The 22500-nt window shown below is 39.0% G+C and overlaps 1 protein-coding gene across 4 annotated transcripts in view; it reads right to left on the bottom strand.

Moving 5' to 3' along the window:
* The window catches only part of KDM2A (lysine demethylase 2A), a 103595-nt gene that overhangs the window by 15644 nt on the left and 65451 nt on the right, over positions 1 to 22500 (bottom strand). For 3 of the 4 annotated variants that reach the window (XM_060019365.2, XM_060019364.2, XM_060019366.2), the window contains exons 6-12: positions 19908 to 20086; positions 13979 to 14085; positions 13520 to 13613; positions 12180 to 12333; positions 11206 to 11321; positions 7536 to 7662; positions 4709 to 5103 (exon numbers count right to left, since the gene is read on the bottom strand). In XM_060019365.2, the coding sequence (XP_059875348.1) occupies positions 4709 to 5103; positions 7536 to 7662; positions 11206 to 11321; positions 12180 to 12333; positions 13520 to 13613; positions 13979 to 14085; positions 19908 to 20086 (1172 nt within the window). The remainder of the gene's footprint in view (positions 1 to 4708; positions 5104 to 7535; positions 7663 to 11205; positions 11322 to 12179; positions 12334 to 13519; positions 13614 to 13978; positions 14086 to 19907; positions 20087 to 22500) is intronic. The other variant, XM_060019367.2, reaches the window with a different exon arrangement.

Here is a 22500-nt window from a genome sequence, read left to right as displayed (position 1 = left end):
ACAAATACTTGACAAACAAGTTACTCCAAAACAAAACAAAACACAAGTTCAAGTTGTAGCAAGCAGAAATTCTAAAGGCCACCGGAAAAGGACAAAAACTAGACAGGAAACTCACTCCAGGTAAGTTTTCAAATCACACATTAAACAAGACCTAATTTTTTTCTCTTATTAATTCAGAATAAAAGAGCAACAAAGATGAGAATAAGAATATAACATTATATAATACAGGAATATAATGAAAATATTTTTAAATAATTGTATCTATTTTAACCTAACCTATATGCCTTGGAGCTGAGTTATTTAAAACTTTTTAGTCAGTAAGAATATGTGAATTATTACAAATATCTTGTCAGTAAAAATTGCAAATGAAGTTTTATTTATACAAGTTCTTTTTTTCCCTCCTCATCTGGCTTAATGGACTAAGTTCTAATTACACTGGGTCCTCTATCAGCTCTTCTCTTTATTAGTGTCAGAATCACTCCCAAAGTGTCAGATGAGGGAAATTTCTGATTAGTGTTTCTGTATTTATTCACAACCGTAACTCTCTGCTTCAGTCCCATCATACTCCTGGGATGGAGCTTAGTGTAAATTTTTACATCACAGTTACAAAATAAAATGTTAGAATCTTAGATCAGAGCAGCAGTAGCCAATTGTACCACAAAGAAAAAATTTCAAATTTATAAATTGAGAGCTTTCATCATTTAGATAATGTTGTAGTAATCAATCTGTATCATCTAACAGGAAAGTTTATTAACTGGTAAATTAAAAAGACTGGCACCTCCTTCCCTTAGAACAGAATCGACCACCCGCCCCTCAGTGTCATGCCCAGCACCTGTAAACCTAGAAGGCACTTACTTTCTTAGCCCACTTAAAATGCCTGCTCCACCACTGGACTGTAAGCCCCCTGAGGGTTTGGTCCACAGTATGTTCGCGTATTTATACCAACTCTAAGCCTGGTTCCTGGCAGAGAGTAGGCAGGCATTATTCACATTAGTGGAATAAGTGAATTTCATAGATCTGTAACAGTTAATTTTTTTCTGTAATAATGATACTGTTTATTAAGTACTTTACTAACATTATCATTAATTTTCACAACATCCCCACTGAGGTAGATGTTATTTTACAGAGGAGAAAACATGCTTTTATAGATCTAGTATCCTGCCCAAAAGTCACATGTTTGCCAAGCTTATCAAAAGGTTTTAGAGAAAATAGGAAAGTAGAAAAATATTCAGTAACACTGAAATTGTTTCATTAAGTGAGCTGGGCAGCCAAATGTATTGATATATTAAAAGCTTCTTTATATAATACACACACACACACACACACACACACACACATACGTTAAGAGCTCCTTTATTACCAAAATAAACACAAACAGAACAGTAAAGTCTGATTAAAACTTCAGTCTTCCAGCTGACTCCCACCATCTTGCTATGACGCACTGTCAGCAGTTGATATGCCCCCCTCCAACCCCGCTGTAATGCACATACAAACAAAGACACTTTTTCTTACATTAATGGGATTGCACTATACATACTGCTCCAGGTCCTGCCTCTTTAGTCAACATTTCTCAAGGACATGGCCTCTCAATTTTAGATTAGGAGCCAAGGTTACTCACACCCCTCCCAAATAGGACTTTACACACGCTCATTACTTTCCCCTGAACTCTGCCAATAAATCAAAACTTTTTAATGCCTCATTTTTCATCTAATTCCCTTCAAACTCTATACTCCATGATCTTTCTTCAACACTGCAGAACATTTTAGAATCTTCAAAGCCCTTTTACCACATCAGTAAAATTGACTTTTCTCTCAGGGAATAGGTAATTATGGATGTCTTGAGATATCCACCAATTTTCCTCTCATCTCTTCTCCTAGTTATTTGTGAGAGTCACATAGGCTACAACAAGAAACAATCCCTCTCTCTGCAGGAAGGGTAAACTCTGGGCTTGCTTTTGTCCTTTGCTGCAGTGTAGCCTTCTGTGCTACCACAGCACCAAGTTCTCTAGCACTGCAGTCTCCAGCTGTGGCAGTGATTCGGCACCCACCCAATCCAATGCTTTTTCCTTTTTGGTGATGCTTAGATTCTCGAAGTATTTAAGCCATAAACTCAGTGTTATCTAAAGCTCAGATTAAATATAACTGGTCAAATGTAGGAATAATCCGTTTGATCTTAAGTGAAACTACCTGCAGAACTGGGTTCTAAATCTTTTGTCTTCTGTTATCAGCTACATGTTGACTATGGTATTGGGTAAACAAGAGAAGGGAGAATTCAAACACTGTCGGTCTATGCAGTCATCCTACTGGGCCACTCATTCCTCATGCTCTGGTCTCTATGCCACTCTGTCTTAGTGAGCAATGGCAGCCAGATTCTCCACGATTCCTGATAAACAGGAAGCTCTCTCTAGACACTTTTCACAGTGTTAAGAGTTCTCTTTAGATGGTTCTTCTTAACTCATTCCCTTTCTTGCTGCCTCCTTTTACTCTGCTTAATATTTGACACAAATCTTTCTACATTTTCCCCTACCACTCTGCCTCTGCAAATATCCTTATTTAACTACATTAGTTAAGGGAGTTTGTGTATTTCTATCATGACATTTGACCTGTACAACTGGTTAGTGAATTATAATATGACTTCCTACAACTGGATTCAATGAAATCAAATCCATCTATAGACATCCTTTAGGATTAAAAAGATATTTTTCTTTTACATGAATTAGAAATACAGATTCCCCAGGCCACAAGAACATTAGTGAGAGATAAACTTAAAAATCTTTCTTCTTAGGGTTCCTAAAGGCAATTATACAAGTTAATAAGTCGCCAAAGTCACGGTTTAATGTTTCCTATATGCATCCATGATGGAATAGCTACATGAAAAAAGAAACTTCTGGGGAGTTCCCTGGTGGCCTAGTGGTTAGGATTCTAGGCTTCCACTGCCGTGACCTGGGGTCAATCATTGGTCAGGGAACTGAGATCGTGAAAGCCGCGCGGTGCAGCCAAAAAAAGGAGAACCTTCTGTATAAAAAAAGATGATGTTACACTCAAACTCTCAGGAAAACATAATTATACACGTCCCATCACAATGGAAAAGAAAATATGTAAGTGCCCTTTGTTCACTCAGGGGTGGGAAGTGAGTTTGGGAACTGGTTTGTGAGTCTGGAAAAGTAGGCTAAGTTTGTTTTGCTGCACATTAATCATGACAGATATAGGACCACACCCACCTGGAACTTTGTTATTTCCTCCCATAAATACAAGCCACAATGATAACCACCTGCCTTGTCTAGAACAGCTGTATAAAACCAAACTATAAAACCAACTGTCTAGCTTCTATCACTATGGAGAGGACCAACCTCACTAGGGTACCACCCCTTTTAGTCTCTTAAAGTTTTTACCACTTCACAGATGCATAAACAGTAAGATATAATTAAAATGTCAATCGAAGAAAGAAAACATTAAAAAAATTAAAAGTCTAGGTCCTGTCCCAGTCTTTGGAATTCTTTCCTGAGGTATCTGGCAGAAGGTAGGGAGCACCTCAGCTGGTTGGTTAGTGGTGGCCAAGGGAAAACTTGAATCAGGAATCAGGAATGGAAAAGATGTACTATGAGATATTTTGCCCATCTTCCTTGAGGTCACTAAAATTATTCCTTATAAATTCTTCTGTGGCTTAAAACAATCTATATGACAGGTCTGAAAAATAACACTTACTACAAATGGTGAACTAACTTTCTAATACACATACCCATGCCCTGCATCCAAGACATAATTCCAAACAGTGACTTAAAGACTTTTTGGTGTTCATATTAATGGTTACTTTTGTGTGTGTGTGTGTGTGTGTGTGTGTGTGTGTGTGTGTGGCCGTGCCGGGTGGCATGTGGGATCTTAGTTCTCTGACCAGGGATCTAACCCATGTCCCCCTGCAGTGGCAGCGCAGAGTCTTAACCACTAGACCACCAGGGAAGTCCCCAATGTTTATGTATAAGGAAAGATTTAATAGAACTCTCTCCAGTTCAGACAGCTCAAATCTGGATTCCTTAAAAATAAGCTCATTTCTTTGAGACCAATATATGAGGGCTGGGCTGGGCTTTGAAGATTACTAATGCTTGGAGACTTATTGAGAAAGAAGAAAAATATACAACAAGAAGAAACTTGAAATAGCAATAGGATGAATTATGTTTAAAATGACACTCTTCTCAAAAGTTGCCCCAATGTATTTAAGTCTTAATACTAGATAAATTTGAAGCTAAATATGTTAAACATGCTCAACATAACCCAACATTTCAATTTCTTTCCTCTAAATCTGCTTGGGGTAAGACTGCTAGAGATTGTTATTGGCCACTTTTGCTCTGAAATAGGCCTCTTTATCTTAGTGTAACTTAAGTTCAAAGTAACATTTCTTAATACAAACATTTTCTCGGGCTCTTCCTTTTTTTAGGGTCAGCCTGAAATCAGCATTTTTAGGACTAGATTTAAGTCCTAACTGAACGTACAAATGTTAGTATTTTCATAACAGGGACCTAACCTCATTCTAGGAATTGAAACACTGTACAGTCCAAACACACACACACACACACACACACACACACACACACACTTAACTTCTTTCTCGCTGAACCAAGATTACCCAAAACTCCCAAATTTTCTCTCAGAATCCAGAAACTGAATGCCCTAGCCAGATCAATAGCTGTCATGCAAAATAACCAACCCCTTACCTTTACATCAGCAATGAGAGCATCTTCGTCTTCTATCCCTGTAGGGACACATTTCTTGTGCAGTGGCAGAGACTCCAATTTATCTACAAGGCAACGAAGGCCTTCAAGCTCAAAATGGGTCAGATGCACCTGTCGGTCCTTTCTGGGGCTACACTGGGGATCCCATACTTGGCCATTGTGGGAGCCCCGGCTAGAGTCAGAGGATGAGTCCCCAGACAAAGTTTTCTTCAGACTTGGAAGACTTCGGCAGGTTTTGCCCAGTCCATCATAATCCAGGTTAACCCCATTGGCTACAGGGCTAGTGAGGACAGAACGCCTGCTGCTCAAGCGCCGGGGTTCTCGATCTACTGCTTCCTCATCCCCATTTCCAGACTCCAACCCATTTAACTCCAAATCTGCCAGTATGAAGAGAAAATGCAGTAAGAACATGACACATGGCCATGTGATCAACAGAGAAATAGGTAGTATGGGAGGGGCCTTGAGGTTATAAATGACAAAGCTGTCACATTTTAAAAATGGTCTTCCCTATTCCAACCCATTTGTCCACTGTTGAAAACCATTTACAGGTAAAAACAGGATCCTGAGCTAGCAGGACAACTGAGGTAACAGTCAACTGGATTTTTAAAAGATTGGGAAGGGTGCAGTCTTTAAACTGTGTGCTAGAAGTAAGTTACCTATGAAAATAGTTGTAAATTAGTTTCAAGTTCAAACTTAATTTGGGTATTATGGGATTTCATTATCTTTTAAAAAATTAGTATGAAGCACATATATTTAAAAAGTAGTTTTGTTCAAAGTTTTCACCATAAAATTAAGCTTTGGAATTGAAATCTTAGCAACATGGCTAATAAAACAAAGTGAATATTTTTTAAAATAAAGATTTTGATAATCAAAACAAAGTGAAAATAAAAGTTTTAATGAAAGAAGAATTTTAAAATGTTAACTGATCTTTTATTATGAAAGTAACACATGTTGACTATTAATAATTTAGAAAATACAGGAAGGTGCAAAGAAGTAAATAAGTCTTCCCATATCTCTCCACCCTTGGATAACAACTCAGTGTGATGTATCTTCTTTCCATCTTTTCCTATACATATGTGTATGACTATGACTCGATGTATTTTTTTTGTAAACCTTATAATTTAATTAATTAATTAATTAATTAATTTTTGGCTGCATTGGATCTTCATCGCTGCGCACGGGCTTTTCTCTAGTTGTGGCGAGCGGGGGCTGCTCTTCGTTGCGGTGCGTGGGCATCTCATTACAGTGGCTTCTCTTGTTGCAGAGCACGGCTCTAGGGGCGCAGGCTTCAGTAGTTGTGGCACATGGGCTCAGTAGTTGTGGCTCGTGGGCTCTAGAGCGCAGTCTCAGTAGTTGTGGCACACGGGCTTAGTTGCTCTGTGGCATGTGGGATCTTCCCGGACCAGGGCTCGAACCTGTGTCCTCTGCATTGGCAGGCGGATTCTTAACCACTGTGCCACCAGGGAAGCCCGACTTGATGTATTTTTAAACAAAATTAGGATCATGCTGTATGTACAATTCTGTATCTTGCTTTCATGTATTGGTGAGCATGTTTCAGAAATGCTAAGGCAAAAAGTATCTTGCTTGGATTGAAGACTCTCCATTAAATATATGACCACAGGATACTACAGTGTTGGCTCCTCTTTATTTTTAAGGCATGGAATAGCCTAAAAATGTATAACTGAAACTATCTTGACATCCAATAAAATATTTCTCTTGATAGAAGTTGGGGAAACATTAAAGCACAAAGGTTAAGAAAATACATTTTAGAATCTTACCAACATGGTTTAAGCTGTAGCTTTCCCACTTATTAACTCTTAGATCACAAACAAGTTTTTTAATCTCCTTGAACCTTAATGCCCCCGTTTGTAAAATATGCATAATAATACCTACACCTCACAGCTAATAATAATAACTTAATGTATATAAGCTGCTTAGTTTGGTGCCTGGAATATAGTAAGAGTAATTATGATGATATGATCCTAGTTTTTATTGTGCCAAAGACCATTCTTTACAGAATAAAACATTTTAGACAACTGATTACTCTTCTCTTTTTTTTGGCTGCGCTGTGTGGCTTGCGGGATCTTAGTTCTCCCACCAGGGACCGAACCTGGGCCATGGCAGTGAACGTGCGGAGTCCTAACCACTGGACCACCAGGGAATTTCCAACTGATTACTTTCGTGAGGAGCTAAGTACTAACAACTCAGACAAAGATGAGATCCAGAATATTTCATTTAGCCCTAGTAATTCACATCTGGATAGGAGGATCAGCTGTAACCAGTGTTCAACTTCAGTGAATGGATTTGGTACTTCTAAGTAGATAAGTAAAAAAGACAAACTATAAAAACAGAACTACTAGACTTCCCTGGTGGCGCAGTAGTTAAGAATCTGCCTGCCAATGCAGGGGACACGGGTTCGAGCCCTGGTCTGGGAAGATCCCACATGCTGCGGGGCAACTAAGGCTGTGTGCCACAACTACTGAGACTGCGCTCTAGAGCCTGGAAGCCACAACTACTGAGCCCATGTGCCACAACTACTGAAGCCTGAGTGCCTAGAACCCATGCTCCGCAACAAGAGAAGCCACCGCAATGAGAAGCCCATGCACCGCAACGAAGAGTAGCCCCTGCTCGCCTCAACCAGATAAAGCCCGCAATGCAGCAATGAAGACCCCACGCAGCCATAAATAAGTTAATTAATTAATTAATTAAAAACAAAACAAAACTACTGAGCAACAGCCTACGGAATAGTCCCAGTCTCACCCTCAGTCCTGCAGAGTATCTTGAAAGTTCATGTAGGTGGAACACTTACCCATGCTAAGGGACTCTTTCTGAAATTCCTTAGTTAGGTGGGAACGGTTGGTTATGCAGTACACATAGCGCTCCAACACGTACCAACACATCTCATAGTAGAATGGATAGCGGAACTTATTTGGAACCTACACGGGAAAAAAATGATGAAAAAATCAAGCTGATAACAATTTTCAAGGAAAGAGAGAAACAAACAATCACTGCAATAATTAGCCCAGGAAAAACACTCTGTAAGTAACCTGCAAACCTAAGTTGTCATGTGGAGCAAGAACTTAAGTGGATCTGTCAACTTAGAAAATGTTGGTCTTGGGAAATAATCACTAAAGATAAAAGGTACTTGGAAAGACCATTTAGAACTATCAAGAAGCTGTCTTGTTGAGTGGGAAAGCATCAAAAACAAGTTTCAAGACAGAGAGTAAAATGTTAGTAAGACACAATATACTTAATTGATAAAATTGTTTTAGGGTTCTTAGGATACAAAGGCATACCAACCACTCTTGCCTTTACTGTGGTTTTACCCTGAACCAGAAGGCCATGAAACACAGAATATAATAAGAAATCAGGACATGAGATAAAGTTATATGTTTTTATTATGTCCTTACATATATGAAAGTATGATTAGAGATGCATTCTCAAGGTATATCTAGTCTAGGACATGAGACTGAGTACTTGCCCCACTATTAACTCTCAGCTTGCCCGTCTCATACATTGTAGTCTACCAAAATGGTATGTCCACAAATCAGGTTACTACTCCATGTGGCCTAATCAGTTGCTATCTTTAGTCTTCTTTCCAATTCTCCCCAAAAGTAGCATGAAATTATTCCAGCTGAATTATAATAAAAATAAGTGCCCTTTAGATCTACCATAGTCAAGGAAATGGCAAATCAGCATGGATCAACGAGTGAGAAAGATCAACCATGGGGACTATCCTAAATACAGGCATAACTCATTTTATTGTGCTTTTGCTTAACTGAGTTTTACAAATTGAAGGTTTGTAGCAACCCTGCACTGTCAAATGACGGTTAGCATTTTTTTAGCAATAAAGTATACTTTAATTAAGGTATCTACTTTTTTTTTTAAGACATAATGCTACTGTACACTAACAGACTACATGTAATGTAAACATAACTTTTATATGCACTGGAAAACCAAAAAAATTCATGTGACTCAGTTTACTGCAATATTCGCTTTATCGCGTGGTCTGGAACCAAATCTGCCATATCTCTGAGGTATGCCTGTATATTCTGCCCGTCTTCTTTCAGAGGGGCTATCTCTCAAAAGGATAAGGCAAACAATACTTTTAGGATTGTTTTGAATATGTAACTCCTGAAAATGTTCCCACCTCCTTTCAAAGCTCCATGTCAGGTAGTCTTCCCCAGTCAAGGAGACCCAGATGGGAGTCCCTTTTCAAAACCCTTCACTATGTCACAGGGCATCACTGTGGAATGAGGAGATCACTTTCCTCATTGCAAGGCAATGCAGGTACTTTTCATTAGCTTTAAAACGCAGAGGCTTCAGGCTCCGAATCTCGGTCTCTTATTGCCACTACATCTTTAACAACTAGAAGAGGTTTATCCACCCTTATTTGAAAATCAAATTAATTTACTTCTGGTACAGTAGGAGGGAACACAAGAATTAATAGATACTTGATCCCCCCCAAATTAAACATAATATACTGGACTTCTCTGCTCGTCTTTTAAGTTTTATTAACACTTTTCTGAAAGGTCTTTATTAAAAGTTCAGGACAACCCAGAATTCTAAAACCTCTGGGACTCTGTTGAGAGCGGAGTAATACTGACAGAAAATAAATAAATAAATAAAATATAAAATGGGCATTAAACTTTTGATTTTTCACTTGGAACTCAAGAGACTGTACTAATAATAGCCAAGACATCACACACCCAAACTGTGCCATTACATTTTACCTATGCTGCTAGACACCACAGAGCACAGCAGTTTCTAAGACTGGGTTAGAATGTTTTTGGAAGAAAAAATTTTAATACTCATTATAAAATTACTGAACTTTTAAGAGCTATCAATAGAATAATTACTAACAATCAAGTTCAAATAGTCTATTTCTACACTGGCATGGCAAAAGTAGCCAAAACATTGTCTTAAATTTACAACACTGTATATTTCTTCCCTAAAGCATTCTCTACACATTCTCTTTTAAGTTAAATTCTGTAAGTTTATAGCAGTTTGTAACATAATAAACATATGTCAGGTTGATATTGGCAATGTGAAAGCTTGGTGGAGAAAGTAAAAAAAAAAAAAAAAAAGGCTCTGTGTGTACATATGTAGAGGACCCAATGAAATGTTATAGAAACACGGAAGGGTTCCTATTTGGAATGAAAGAATTAAGCCGTTCTTAGGAAAAATGGAATAATATAGCAGTTAGACACTGAAATTTGACATTTTCTGATAAACAAAGTCCAGGAAAATTAGATAAATCAACATCAGTTATTAACAGTTTAACCGTCTGAAGGAAATTTTTCATGAAGAGATAAAGGTGATCATTTTACCTATGCCATTGAATATATATTCTCCCTTTCTTCCCTCAAACTGAGCAAACAATTAAGCTATGGGTATAATAGCTATTTTTAGCCAAAAAAGGAAATGCTTTTTAAAAACATTTTCAGATTGAATCTTACAGCAGTGTAGGTGGTATTACCTCTTAGAATGATTTTGAGTTAAATAAGAGTATTTTACTATGAAATTATGTAATTTTTCTCTTTTGAAACATTTTAACTACTTTTACTGTTACTATAACTTAAAACTTACTAAACTATTTACTGTTTTCTGTAGTTTCATTACTTTTAACAAACAAGCAGAAGTTCAATTCTATAAAATTTATTTAAAAAGCACTGCATCCTCTCAATTCTAACAGGGCAATCCCTATAACTCCAACAATACCAATCTTATATCTTACGTATAATAGCTCCAACCAGAATAAATGTTTCAAAATAGGCACCAAAATGGTTAACTGATCATGTTCACAGTAAATTGGTCAGTGACTACTCCTTCTAAAAGTTGTGAATTCTTCATTAATTGTTATTTTTTGATTTTTGATTTTGAAAACTTTCAAATCCACCAAAAAGTTTAAAGAGCAGTACCACTAAGACTTCCACAGCGTCTCCAAGATTCACCAGTTGTTAACATATCACATTCTCAATGGCTGGGGTTGGGGTGGGAAGAAAACCTAACTAAGAGAGGGTTTTGTGACATGAGAAACTTATATGAAAGCAAATTTCAGTGTCCATAAATAAAATGTTATTTTATTTGAGCCATCCTCACTTATTTAAGTATTTCATTCTACAAGGCAGAGTTAAGTGCTTGTGACAGATACTGTATGGCCCACAAAGCCTAAAATATTTACTATCTGATCCTTTACAAAAAAAGTTTGCCAATTCTTGCCTTAAGGTATCCAATGCATGTAACTTTTCCCCTATATATCCAGAATGGTTTATCAGCTATGTAACATCCTATGGAAAACTGACAAAACAAGACACACAAATCATTTTCTATAGGGCTTCATTCTCTCACACAACCCCAGTTGAGAAAGGCAGTATACACATTTATAAAGTATAACAGTTTGAGTGTTACATAGTAAGCAGAGTAAAGAAAGATATAAGAAACCTCTTCAAATCCAATTATTACATAGAGTTACTTACCCGTGTCCGATCTTCAATGTTGTATATTTTTAACTGCATGGGGATATTGAAGCTATGCAAAAAATTGCCTCCAAACACTAATGTGTCTGTAGGAGTATACACAGCATGAATCCAGCCTAGAAGAAAGGGAATGGAGGGCAGTGGCTGTAAGCACACGTTGTAACATGGCTCTCTCAGAGCATTAGTACAAGACTTCTGGATCACACTTTTTACTCTAATTCTGCCTCTTCACGGCTGGTCAAGTTACTTAATCTCTTGCAGCCCCAATATCCTCTATAAAATCAGGATAAATTATACTTTATATGTGTGGTTGGTAAGCACTGAATGAGAAAGTACATGTAAAGTGTTTACAACAAACTTTCAATAAATGGTGCTTGCATTTTTTGGAGCACCTAATATTAACCAGGCTTAGTACAAGAGAATTTACATGTATTGTCATTTACTCCTCACAACAAAATGAGACAAGGATTTAAATATTTGACCAAAGTAGTATTAGCAGGTAAATTCATAGTCAGTCATACAGGTCTGTGACTCCAAAATCTATGCTCCCTCTAAGTACTTATTTGGGAACTTAGTTACCTGATAAAAACTATTACTGATTTAGTACTCTAGCCTTCACAGCTATCCCTTAGCAGAGTAGGTAGCTCTTAATAGGGGGCTATTTATCACCTGCAAAACAGGTCTTATCCCTAGGATTCTGAAGAGCTAGGGCTAATGTGGGGCTCAAACATGTAGATCTGAAAAGCCGCCACTGGCAATTATGATACATACTCTTAGTGGAAAATCATAGACTTTAAAAAAGAAGATAAATTCTTGTCATCTACTCAGTAATGACAAGAAAGAACACGCCATTGTTTTCTGCCCACTCCAGCATCATAACCATTCTTGGTGTTGGTGGTAATCTATCAATTTATTTTTCTTTAAGAAAAGAAAGTGGCTAGAGTAGACAACCCACTTTTTTGCATCTTGCTTACCTGAGGGAATGACGAAGGTATAGCCCTGCTTGAGCTCAATGCGCTGGCAATCTGACACCCGGTCACCCAGAAAGATGTCTCCCTGTTTCCCTGACAGCAGCCAATTCTCGTACAGCTCCAGGTTGTGGGCTGTAGGGGGGATGAGCCAGAAGACCTGTGAGTTAAAAAACTTCAGTCTGTTAACAGCCATTGACATGACCCAGTCGTCTCCCTCAACTGATAAACAGGTACAAACTTAAGACCAACAGGTAGAAGAGAAACAAGCAATCCTCCCAGCCTACAGAACTTGACCATTTGGGAAATTCTAGAGGCCTCAAGGAAGTGAACCTTTTTTGTCCTCCACTTGATCAAACAGCATTAGGGCTTCCCTGGGGTTTGATTGTAGAACCCGGAACCTATACAGGACTCAGAGAGAAGGAGGGCATTTAGCTTGTCACCTAGGCAGTCCCTTATTTGTCCCTGGCTGGCTGGTCTAAATGGTCCTAAGAAGCACAGTTAGTTAGGTACAGTACCTTCAAAACACAGGCCTGAGTTGCTTTATTCCAAGATAGTAACCAAGACTGAAAGGACAGAACTTAAGATGCCACTTAAATGGATCCAAAATAAACAAAATGACTCTGGATTTGGAGGTACAGCTGTTCTAGATTTGGCCCTCACATTTTAAAAGCATCATCTGTTTTCATTCCAGTTCTACTTTTCTCTCACAAATGCTTTCACTTCTTACAAGAAAAAAGGGTAACGGTAAGAGTGTAATACTATAAACCTCTGATATTAATTCTACATTTCCATTCTTACACAGCATTCAGAAGCACTCTGAGAAGCTGGAACAAAGGTCTTTATGAATGAGGATAATCTTTCAAAATCTATTTATATCCTCTGACAGGACTTAAAGGCTTCCTATGGCTACATTTCAGACCAATGCCTCTATATAGGGAAAAGAGGTTTGGATCCCAATTTGCTGATTTCATTGTGAATCTACCCATAATTTGTGTTTCCTTCTACTACTTTATTATACTTTCATGTAGAGAAATTATCTTGTCCTCCTAAAACCAGTTCCTAGCCTTCATTTGGAGAATTCTGTTTTGGGAATCTAGAAACAGGACCATTGAGGTTTACTAAGTAGTGATGCCAATACTGGTAAAATGAGAATGAACTAGATGAATAGTAATTCCTACTGGACTCTAGCCAAGGAGGTCAACTTAATCTACAATTCTCTCCAGATACGAGTGGGGACAATCCCCTAGTAGACTCGTTTCCAGGGTATATGAAGCATGCATGAACTGAAGGAAACTCATATAACCAGCTTCAGATTCCAACCCCCATCACAACTATGACCGTACCTTTCCCCCTTGATGGATGTGATACCAAACAGAGGTACCACCAAAGTCCACATGGAAGTCAGTATAGCAGCCTCGAACACTCATCAGACAGTACCTGACCCAAAAAAAGCAGTAGCATTAGTGCACTGACAAGAAAAAGAGGACTTTTCCCACCACAATGCCACACTCTCCCCTTGTGTACTCCACTCCCTCTATTTTCCACCTAATAAACTCCCAGTCGGTGAGAGGAATGCAATCTCAAGCTATCATATTATCAGAAGATACTTTTGTTTTTATGTCATCATGGGCTATGGTACTCTTACATACACTCTTCCCTTTGGAACTAAAGTCTACTCTTTAAATAATTCACCTTTTTGATCACTTGGGACCCAGAGCAAGGTTCCGAAGGGAGGAACCATTTCTTGCTATCACTTTGGTGTCCCACAGCACACCGAGGAAAATGCAGGGTAAGCCACTTACTTCTGCACTTTAGGGTACTGCATCTCCAAGATGGCATTTGTTGACTCAGTCTGACTTTCTTTTAAATGCCTTGGCCACATATTGTCTACCCAGTCAATGAAATCCACCTTTAAAAAGGAGGAGGAACATTTAGGCTTCAAAGGAAGGGTTGGGATTAAAGAGAATTCTAAAGTCAAGAAAAATAGAAATTCTCAAAACACACACTGAAAGACTACAATTTAATTTTAAGCAAACAAATAATATGTTGGTGAATCTTAGGATCAATAGGCCAACATTCTAGAAATAATTATTAAGTGAAAATAAAGACTAATGGTTCCATCAGCATGATCATAAAAGTAGCCCTAATGAAAACAAAGTCATTAAATGATGCCATAGTATCCAACCAAGCCCTCTCTTCTGTGTCAGTACTGGTATAATCAGCTATAATTTTTTTTTTTTGGTCCAATAAAAGGCACTGTCTGGAAGGTACCTATAAACTTACCAAAAGATATAAGTACTGTTAGAGCAGCTAAGATACCATTTAAGAAAGAAAGAAAAGAGAAAAGAAAAGAAAAAAGAAGAGGAGAGAAGTATAGTCAGCTGTACTTTTTGAATCCACCTTACAATGCAGGGGACGCGGGTTTGATCTCTGGTCAGGGAACTAAGATCCCACATGCCGTGGGGCAACTAAGCCCGTGTGCCACAACTACTGAGCTCCTGCGCCTCAACGAGAGGGCCCACGTGCCGCAAACAACAGAGCCCACGTGCTCTGGAGGCCACGTGCCACAACTAGAAAGAGAAACCCCCCCCCACACTACAATTAGAGAGAAGCCCGCGCACCACAACAAAGAGCCCACATGCTGCAACGAATGATCCTGCGTTCCTCAACGAAGACCTGATGCAGCCAAAAATAAATAAATAAATCTAAAAAAAAAAAATCATTTAAGAAAAGGTTAAGATAATAAATTTAAAAGAAAAAGAAAGAAAAAGGAAGGGGAGGGGAGGGGAGGTGGAGGGGAGAGGGAGGGGAGGGGAGGGGAGGGGAGGGGAGGGGAGGGGAGGGGAGGGGAGAGGTGGAGGGGAGGGGAGGGGAGAGGTGGAGGGGAGGGGAGGGGAGAGGTGGAGGGGAGGGGAGGGGAGAGGTGGAGGGGAGGGGAGGGGAGAGGTGGAGGGGAGGGGAGAGGTGGAGGGGAAGGGAGGGGAGAGGTGAAGGGGAGGGGAGGGGAGAGGTGGAGGGGAGGGGAGGGGAGAGGTGGAGGGGAAGGGAAAAGAATTCCAGTAGGGGTTTGTAGCTTGCATGAGCAATGTGCTATAGAATCTACTGGGTTAGGAATCAGAAGTTACAGGTCTAGTTTTCTGAAGATCATATGTGAGCCTCTGGAACTTATCTGTAAAATAAGGATAATTACCGCAAAGGAATATTGTGAGGATTACATGTAAATACATGTTAAAAAATTTTTGAAATAATGTCATCAGAGTTTAGGAATCCGTTTGTTTGGCCACACCATGCGGCATGGGGAACTTCCCTGACCAGGGATCGAACCCGTGCCCTCTGTAGTAGAAGCACGGAGTCTTAACCACTGGACCACCAAGGGAAGTCCAGGAATCTGTTTTAAATATTGGGTTGGCCAAAAAGTCCGTTTAGGTTTTCCGTAACATCGTACAGAAAAACCCGAACGAACTTTTTGGCCAATCCAATATGTGCTGAAAGAAATGAGAAATGAAAACAGTATGAACTTATTAAAATACTTCACACTGGGCTTCCCTGGTGGCGCAGTGGTTGAGAGTCCGCCTGCCGATGCAGGGGATACGGGTTCGTGCCCCAGTCCAGGAAGATCCCACATGCCTCGGAGCGGCTGGGCCCATGAGCCATGGACGCTGAGCCTGCGCGTCCACAACAGTGAGAGGCCCGTGTACCGCAAAAAAAAAAAAAAAAAAAATACTTCACACTGAATTGTAACGTGCCCTGTACCTTCAAATGACTGCACCCAACCACTGAACTCCAAGAAACAGTCTTAGGTAGATAAAGTGTGATAACCATGTGATAACCAAATAACCATAGATTCAGCATAGCACTGGTGTTCCAAGTATCTAACTTATGGCTATAAAAAGCATGTACCTGGTAAGCTTTATAACTTATGTATGTATATATTTGATCATTTATTTCCTTACAACATAGATCTAGATAAATGTATACAATCTGTGCGTAATGATATGAGGCAAATGTCCAGTGGACACTCAGATGTAAACTGTGGGAGAGTGTTTGGAAGGGGTCACCGATGATATACAAGGTTTTTTTTTTTTAAAAAATATTTATTTGGCTGCGCTGGGTCTTAGTCACAGCATGCAGGATCTTTAGTTGCAGCACGTGGGATCTAGTTTCCTGACCAGGGATCAAACCCAGGGCCCCTGCACAGGGAGCACAGTGTCTTGACCGCTGGACCACCAGGGAAGTCCCGATATGCAAGTTTAAATAAGCAAGATGAGGAACAACTATGAAGGTTAACTTGCTGCCCCATTTCAAAGAATTTCCACTCAGGGATCCAACAGTTTTAACTAAGCATCCACTGGGCCTAAGAACACTGAATGAGCCCCAGATTCTTCTTTCTATCAAACAAAATCTACTTTCTGCTCTCTTGATGTAGTGGCCAGTTTTCTCCCATCTCCTGGTATTGTCCTTTGGAAAGCCTTTAACAGAATACAGAAAAACTGTGAGTTGCTCAGTATACTCACTATAAGTTCTTATATCTGGATAGGGAGAGGAAAAGTTAGGAACACATGAGTATTTTTTTGTCAAGTGTTCACTCAGAGATAGATGAACTTCCCTGGCTAGAATTTCTCACCTGCAGCAATAAGTCACTCTCTGGCCTCCCTTTATTTGATATTATTGGGTATTATCTGACTATCAAGAGAATATTATGGTAAGGCGTTCATACATTTTTCTTAGGTTAATCTTTAGGCTCTGGATAGGCCTTTTGCTAAATGGCCTCATCCATATGACAGCAAGTCTCCAGTGGAGATAATCACAGTTTCTACCTGTCCCGTACCAATACAAACTGGCAAGAAGTGCAATAACTAAGACATAATCTATTCATACACTGTGCAAAAACAGCTCATGGCCTTCCACGAACTAATTTCCCCATCACCAAACAAATCTGCACATTACATCTGCTGCTATTTTTCATCTACTTCTCAGTTACTGCTGGGATGACAGCAGAAATCACCTCTCTCTCTTCACTAGAGGGTCCCACTTTATGCTACCACCTACAATGGGCACTTAAAAGTTGTCCACCTTGGGCTCCCCTGGTGGCGCAGTGGTTGAGAATCTGCCTGCCAATGCAGGGGACATGGGTTCGAGCCCTGGTCCGGGAAGATCCCACATGCCGTGGAGCAACTAAGCCCATGTGCCACAACTACTGATCCTGTGCTCTAGAGCCCACAAGCCACAACTACTGAGACCGCATGCTGCAACTACTGAAGCCCGTGTGCCTAGAGCCCATGCTCCACAACAAGAGAAGCCACCACAATGAGAAGCCCGCACGCCACAAGGAAGAGCAGCCCCAACTCGCCGCAATTAGAGAAAGCCTGTGCACAGCAACAAAGACCCAACACAGCCAAAAATAAATAAATAAAATAAATAAATTTATTAAAAAAAAAAAGTTGCCCACCTTACTTTCCCTGCACCTACTTTTGCACATATTATTCTTCCTGCCTGGGATTCTGGTCTTCCTTCTCTTTGCCTCATTTTTTCTTTCATGTCAAGCCTAGGTACCGCTTCCTCCAAAAAACTTCGCCCAATTCTCCTCCGGTTTAGGTTAGGTGGGTCCTTCCTACTGGCTCACACAACATTCCGTACTTATTCAGTTTTGAAGCACTTACCACACTGTAGTTTCTATAAATGCCAATTCTCTGGTCTTTCTTCCCCATGAGACTCTAAGCATTTTGAGGACAAGAATGATCTTGTTTTCCACTGTACCTCTAGCACCTAAGCACAGCACTTAGCATGTAGCAGGCACTTAAACCAATAAGCTCACTCTGAAGGTGTGAAGATCATAGTGAACAAGAAATTATGTAGTTTATGTAAAAGATTACTACCTGAATGAATACATTTTTCAAAACTCACTGAAATGTACCCTTAAAATGGGTACACTTTATTGTATATCAATTGTACCTCAATAAAGTTGGTTTTTTATTAAGCATTATTGAGATATATTAGAAAAGACCTAGATAAATGGAGGGATATACCTTGGGGGAAAATACCCCGGTAAATAAATAACACCCTAGTAGAATAAGAATGTTGCTGCTTATATAGCAAGGTCATAAAAAGCTTGCTTCCTTTTAGGAGGTGACTTTGGTAATAATAGCTCACTCAATCTTTCTGGCCTTGTTTTAGGTCTCTAGAAGATATTGGTGCACTGTTCTCTGCCCTCTAGAAAATTTTCTATTTCTGAGCTCTTCCATGGGTTCTATTCCTCCATTTAATGGTGGAGTACTTTTCTAATTTTTATAAAATGATGTAGCATTTTTATCATTAAAACTAGGGGCAAAATGAATTAAGGATGTTACAAAGAAGGCTTCATGTGTGAATAACACATTTCTAAATTTTAAGAATGGAAAAGTATGATCCAGGCCAAGTTTTACTTTTACAGCTACAATCTTACTACTCTTAAACTGAAATTCTAAAAATATTAAGGAACACATTTATAAACAATGTTATTGTGATTCTTACTATCTCTCTTATTGAATTCTTTATTTATTAAGTGCACCTTGTTAGGTTAATAACAAGGCTAAATTCTAACCACCTGTCTTCCTGTATTTCCACATGACCAAACAAATGACAATTAATATATAAAAAGGATTTTTGTCATTTTAGGGGGGAAAAGTTTTCTTGAGAAATTCTGTATTTGTTGTAGCATCTCCAATAACAAGAAACAATGACAAAAATTATAGTCTCTTCACGTAACACTGACAACATTTTCCCTTTGGTCTGTACACACCAATGTGTTAGTGATAAAAAACAATGCAACTAACTAGTAAGTTGAAGGTATGTATGTATATAAATGTATATATAAAACAGTATTATAACCAATTAATACCACATTTCAACTTTGAAAGTCAAAAGGTACAATTTGAAAGTCAAAGTATATGTATATATATATTTTATATATAAATGTATATATAAAACAGTATTATAACCAATTAATACCACATTTCAACTTTGAAAGTCACAGGGTACAATTAGGATAATTTAAATGGCGATAGGATAAAACACTGAGAACTTGACTCCGAAAAAATGTACATTTTTTCCATTAGTACATTCCAAATTCCACCGTTCCAGGTGGAATACTTGACTCAAGTGAGTTCTATGACAGGAATAAAAGTGGTCGAAAAATGACTAGGTGTATTTTAAAAGTGAAACCAATCCCACTTAGGGAAATGAGTGCTCTCAGCATCCTGTAGACAGCCACTTTCATAAGAGATGGGTTAAATCAGTATCTACCTCAGGAAAGTTAAGCATCAAAAACTAACTTCCCCTCAGGATGGGTTGTCAAATTATTGCTATTAGTCATCCAACAGAATCTACTCGAGAAACCATCTCATACAATCACCTGGCTCTAAATCAGTTTTCTCCCAAGCATCTCTGCAAGTATAAACCTATAGGATAGAAATTTATTAGGCAAACTTCCTATTCACAGTTCTTATCAGAATGAATTTAAGACTTTTCTCCATTACATGCAAAGGCCAATGTTCTTAAATTATCAGAATGGCCTCTCCCTATCAAAAACTAAGTGATGTTGGAAAATGATGAACCTTCTAAAAACACATGTTATTCTTATCAAATTGTCTTGTTCATCCTTATCCTGGTATGTTTAAGAAGTTATAAATTCTCCCAGTGTATAATCAACCCTCTTGGTGACAAAGACAATGTGGAGAAAATGATTAGACTAACCGTGGAGGGCCGCTGCACCATATTCTCCAGCCTGGTGTGGCTAAACTCCAGGCTGATGACATTATAGAGTTTTTCTCGCTCCTCCTCTGGGGTCTCATAGTAGCGTGTCCACTGAGCCATGGTCATTTCAATGCCTTTCTGTGTGTTCACATCCATGACATCCACCATCCGACGACTCCCTGCCATGAAAGATGCATTGATCATCTCTACTGAGCCACTAATATCCTTAAATATGTTAAAAATATAAGACACAAGTGAAAGTAAACAAACTATCCTTTCTTCTTTACAGTATTCACTAATAGACAGGCTATAGCTGTCACTTTCAAGGTAATCGACAGAAAATCAAATCATAAAGAATGACAAAGACAATGGTTAATATTAAAAACAACAATCACTCCCTATGGCATGTTTACTATATGGTCAGGCATTGAATCTTATATTCAACATCTCACTCAATCCTAACAATTTTAAATACTAAGTACCATTCATAGATGAGAAATTTCATTCATTCCATAAATATTTACTGAATGATAAAGACATCTTAATGATCTTAATGAATACAAAGATGTACATCAGATTCTCAACCAACTATAACAACCACAACAAAAAGCAGAATGTCACAGAGCCAGCATAAAATAGCAGAGGGGAGAAAACAATAGCCTCAGAGCCAGAGACCCAAGTTTAAACCTCAGCTCTAATATTACTTAGGCAAGTTATTTAACTTCTCTGAACCTTAATATCTTCTTCTGTAACTTGGGAATAATATCACCTTGTGGGCCATTGTGAGGATTTAGTCAATGAGGTAAAATGTCTGACACAAAATAGGTGCTCAGTTAAACAGCAGTAAAAATAAAAGAAAATTTTAAAAAAAATTTTAAACTAGACTGACCAGAGAAGGATTTTAGAAAAGGGGGCGTGCGGGGTAGGGGGGGCTTCCCTGGTGGTCCAGTGGTTAAGAATCCACCTTCCAATGCAGGGGCCACAGGTTCGATCCCTGGTCGGAGAAGTAAGATCCCACATGCCGCAGGGCAACTAAGCCCGTGCCGCAACTACTGAGCCTGCGCACTCTAGAGCCCATGCGCCACAACTAGAGAGAAGCCCGCGCTCCGCAACGAAGAACCTGCGCGCTGCAACGACGATCCCGCGTGCCGCAAATAAGACCTGATGCAGCCAAATAAATAAATTTAAAAAAAAAGAAAAAAAGGAAGGGGAAGAAGAAACATTTGAGTTGAACCTGGAGGAATAAATAGAATTTCAACAAGATTCAACAGAGAGAATTCCAAGCAGAGGCAACAGCATAAGAGAAGATATGGAGAGGCAGCACACCTAAAAAGTTAAGAAAATGGAGGTCAAGGAGGGGAGAGAGAGAATAAAAAGTTGCCACTGAAATATTAAGAATACTGTTCAATTTGTAAGAAACTAACAAACACCTATATATCCACCTGGCTTGGTGGATATACCAAGCAGTGTTAGGACCTGGTCCCCTGCCTCAAGGAGTTTATAGTCTAGTTAGAGATAAGACATAATAGGCAAAAGGACAAGAATATGGCCATAATGAAGCAGATATAGCAGAATACACATAAAAAGATAACTGCTAATGTAAGACAACGGACTGAACCTACTCTTCATTATTTGGAAGAAAAAGCAAACACTAAATCAAAACTGCCTTGAAATACCACTTCACACCCACTAGGATGGCCACAATTTAAATTTTTTAAAAAAGGGAAAATAACAAGGGCTGGCAAGGGTACAGAGAAATCAGACTGTGCCAGCAGGAATGTACAATGGTGCAGGTGCTATGGGAACACTTTGGTAGCTCCTCCATAAATTACGCAGAGAATGACCACATGATCCAGCAATTCTACTCCTAGGTATATATCCAAAAGAATCAAATGCAAGTGTTCAAACAAAAACTTACACATGAATGTTCTTAGCTGCTCTAAATCACAACAGCAAAAAGGTGGAAATAACCCAAATGTCCATCAACAGATGAATCGATTAACAAAGTGTGGTGGGACTGCCCTGGCGGCGCAGTGGTTGACTCTGTGCTCCCAGTGCAGGGGGCCCAGGTTTGATCCCTGGTCAGGGAACTAGATCCCACATGCATGCCGCAACTAAGAGTCTGCATGCTGCAACTAAGACCTGGCGCAACCAAATAAATAAATGAAAAACTAAGGAATTAAAAACAAAACCAAAAACAAAGTGTGGTATACTCATACAATGAATGGATTATTCAACCATAAAAAGGAATGAAGTACTGTTATATGCTACAACATAGATAAACCTCAAAAACATTATGCTAAGTGAAAGAAGCTATACACAAAAGGCTGCATATTTTATCATTCCATTTACATGAAATATCCAAAATAGGCAAATCTACAGAGACAGAAAGTAGATTAGTGGTTGCCAAGGCCTGAGGGAAGGAGAGGACAGGGAATGACTACTTAATGGGTATGTAGTTTCTGTTAGGGGTGATGAAAAAGTTCTGGAAGTAGGTATTAGTGATGGTTGCACACTGTGAATATACTTAATGCCACTGAGTTGGATACTTTAAAATTATTACAATGATAAATTTTAGGTTATCTGTATTTTA

The sequence above is a fragment of the Delphinus delphis genome, chromosome 8 (assembly GCF_949987515.2).
Source record: "Delphinus delphis chromosome 8, mDelDel1.2, whole genome shotgun sequence".
Lineage (NCBI taxonomy): Eukaryota > Metazoa > Chordata > Mammalia > Artiodactyla > Delphinidae > Delphinus > Delphinus delphis.
This window is presented reverse-complemented; position numbering and strand designations above follow the sequence as displayed.